General features: G+C 56.7%; 1 protein-coding gene across 1 annotated transcript; it reads left to right on the top strand.

Moving 5' to 3' along the window:
• The first annotated feature begins 1,278 nt into the window (after positions 1-1,278).
• LOC124686946 (peroxidase P7-like) lies at positions 1,279-3,308 on the top strand. Its single transcript, XM_047220816.1, has 3 exons — positions 1,279-1,823; positions 1,919-2,110; positions 2,543-3,308. Exons 1-3 carry the CDS (start codon positions 1,587-1,589, stop codon positions 3,101-3,103), a joined length of 990 nt encoding a protein of 329 aa, XP_047076772.1. The 5' UTR covers positions 1,279-1,586; the 3' UTR covers positions 3,104-3,308.
• The last annotated feature ends 267 nt before the right edge of the window (positions 3,309-3,575 follow it).

Here is a 3,575-nt window from a genome sequence, read left to right as displayed (position 1 = left end):
ACTACTGATAAACTGTTGTGAGAAAGTCTATTTTCAGGTGCAGGTGGATTGACAACTCACCTGTTAAAGCTTATAAATATTCTTTGGCTCCCCTTGTGTCGAATCAATAAGTTTGGGTTTTACTTCTACGATCCCCTATACTTGTGGGTCATCAGTTTCCCACGCGAAGACTCCTCAGATACATCTGGCGTAAATTCCCACACCGGCCCTATCCTCCTATTTAACACGTTCTTTGCCACACTCGTCTCCACATCTCTACCGCACTTGACAACACCCTTTCCGCCACACTCGCCTCAACAACACAATGTTGCGCCGACCCGCGACAACCTACACCATGATTGGCCGTAGCGGATGCACGCCACCGCAGCCAGAGCATGTGTGCCACCTTAGCCCAAGCCTGTGGCTCCGCTATAGCTCGGCGATGAGATTGAGCTGTTGGACTTCGGTTTAGATGACTTCTCGGATGACTCCAAGTTCGACAAGTGGAAAGAGGCGTTCATAGCGGACACGGAGGCCAAGTTCACGGAGGAGGATGCGGAGTGGGGTGCCTAGGAGGAGTTAGTGGGGGAACCAGAGCAGGATGCGATCCTTGCCTCCCTTCATTGCAGCGTGGGAACAGAGGGTCCGAGAGCAAGTCCTCGAGGAGACCAACGCCGTCATCTTCGAGCGCGTCGTTGAGACCTCGCGCGAGCGGGCGCCCATGGAGGAGCCTAGTCGCCTCCTCATGGTGGCCGAGGGGCAAAGCCTGCTCGAGCTCTACGCTTAGTGCCAGGCCAAGGCGGCCACCCACGGAGAAGTGAGACTCGCCCAGAACAAAGAGTCAAGGGTGGAGAGGCGGGCGCGAGAGCCGTGGCGCTGGCCAAGGGAAAGAACGACGGTGAGACAAGTCCGTTGACCGACGGCCAGTAAACTAGGGTTTAGTTAACTTTTAGCCGTTATGTTGAACCTTGTAATATATTTAAATTTTAGCTGTTTTAGTTCATTTTTACACATTTTCGTATTATTCGTTCGAATTCGCCTCGACCCTAGAAATTATCTTGGTCGCTGGTGTGGGCAATCCCTTGCCAAACTAAGAGATGAGATGCTGGTGACCTTTGTAGAGCACTGTCGGCGTATGTACTAACGCATATTTGGAGTGCCCGATGAAGATGCTCTAAATTGCTACGGGTAGCTCGGCCTCCCGTTTTGAGTTTCCGGGTGTGAGTTGGGATAACAGAACAATTTAATACACTGCAGTAGTGTATCTAGCAGCAGGCCGGATTGCAGGTACAGTACTACCCATTTTCTGTTGGCATGGCCGTTAGCAGGATCATGCACGCATGGTATGGTAGGATCTCAGCTCGATAAGAGCTGTCACGAACGGAATGGATTCTAGTTACAAGTTGCGTGGCCCGCCCCCGTGATGAGTAGTTATTTTTGCTTCACTCGATCTCCTGGCAACAACCGCGGGAATGGACGACACTATATAGTTCACGGGGAAGCCGCAGCTTAGAGGTGGTACCACTACCACTACCACTGCACGGCACTGCTTCTCCAACTCAAAAGGGAATTGGAGGAGCCAAGGGGAGCGAATTAGGAAGCTCGCAATGGCGGCTCCCCTGTTTGTTGGTGGTAGAGCGGCGGCCATGACCGCGGCGGTGCTGGCCACCGTCGCCGCCCTGCTCGCCCCCGCCGCCTTGGCGCAGCTCTCGACGTCCTTCTACAGCGGCAGCTGCGCGAGCCTGGAGTCCATCGTGCGGTCGGGGATGACGTCCGCCGTGCAGCAGGAGCCGCGGATGGGCGCCTCCATCCTCCGCCTCTTCTTCCACGACTGCTTCGTCAACGTACGTTCCTCCAACCTATCATCTCTGCTGCTTCTCCTGCTGAGCTGACCTGAATTGGGACTCATATCCATGTCGATTCCGATTGCCGCGCGCAGGGCTGTGACGGTTCGGTGCTGCTGGACGACTCGTCGACCCTCACGGGGGAGAAGAACGCCGGGCCCAACGCCAACTCGCTGCGGGGCTACCAGGTGATCGACGCCATCAAGTCCCGGGTCGACGCCGCCTGCCCCGGCACCGTCTCCTGCGCCGACATTCTCGCCGTCGCCGCGCGAGACGGCGTCAACCTGGTAAGCGCGCTCCTACCTCCTACTAAGCTTAATTACCATGCACGCCCTCCATGGTGAAAATAGACCGATAATTGATTTATTTACGTACTGCATCGATCTGCCGACACCCCGTACACCGAACTAGCTGTCGCCTTGTCCGAAAAGGCCAGTGTCCAATTTTAACAACGCACGCGCGACAAACTAGTCAGCACATGCTTTTTGACATGTGGGCCGGCCTCGATTGATTTGCACAGACAGCTAGTGAGGTTGTTGCCGCTGCACGATGCTGAAAGCTCGATCTTTCTGGGATATATCGGTTGATCTTGTCGTCGTGTATGATACTACCACTTGCGTTCTCAGTAGTCAGTATACGAGCAATCAGTTACACTCTTCGATCGTACTTGTCTGAATTACCACGTAACGTGGGCTGATCATCGACGTTTGTTTCTGCAGCTGGGCGGTCCGACGTGGGCAGTGCCGCTGGGCCGCCGCGACGCACGCACGACGACGCAAGCGGCGGCGAACAGCAACCTCCCCTCTCCGTCGTCCAGCGCGGCCACCCTCATCTCGGCGTTCGCGTCCAAGGGGCTCGACTCCCGGGACATGGTGGCGCTCTCCGGCGCGCACACCATCGGGGCGGCGCGGTGCGCGAGCTTCCGGTCGCGCATCTACAACGACACTAACATCAATGCCGGGTTCGCGACGCGGCGGCGGCAGGTGTGCGGCCCGCAGAGCGGCGCCACCGACGGGAACCTGGCGCCGCTGGACGCCTTCAGCTCCGTGCGCTTCGACAACGGATACTACCGCAACCTGCTGAGCCGCTTCGGGCTGCTCCACTCGGACCAGGAGCTGTTCGGCAGCGGCGGGCCCGTGGACTCCATCGCGCAGCAGTACGCGGGCAACGGCGGCGCCTTCTCGGCCGACTTCGTCACCGCCATGATCAAGATGGGCAACATCAGCCCGCTCACGGGGTCCAGCGGCGAGATCCGCAACAACTGCAGGAAACCCAACTAACTTTGCTCCTTCCTGGAGACTCGTGGCCGGCCGGGGATCGATCGCTCGACATTATTGCCAGCGAAGATCGGGGGGGACGACGAGAAGCATTTAGGCGGGTCGGATGTGTGGCTTTTTTATGTTCTGGTGGGATGGCGGTGGAGTGCGTGTGAAGGGAGGCAACGGAATAATCAGGTGGTGGAGTGGCGCTGTCAGGTGGGGGAGAGGAACGGAGCTCGTACGTGCGTGTCGCCGCCGGCCGGCGACTCATCACGGCGGGCACCGTATTTCTTTTGGTAGTATTTCGGTTGCATTCTTTTCTCTGTACCATATCATGATTACAGTTTCGCATAGATGTAAGTACGTGGCCATTGAGCGATGATTGTTTTGGAAGGAAAGGAAATAACAAACGACACACTGTATGTTCACGTGGTGTGTTTCCCTGGCAAGTCAAGTTAGCAACCACCGCGAGTCTGCAAAGCGAGACGATCTA

This window comes from Lolium rigidum, chromosome 2 (genome assembly GCF_022539505.1).
Source record: "Lolium rigidum isolate FL_2022 chromosome 2, APGP_CSIRO_Lrig_0.1, whole genome shotgun sequence".
Taxonomy (NCBI): domain Eukaryota; kingdom Viridiplantae; phylum Streptophyta; class Magnoliopsida; order Poales; family Poaceae; genus Lolium; species Lolium rigidum.
This window is presented reverse-complemented; position numbering and strand designations above follow the sequence as displayed.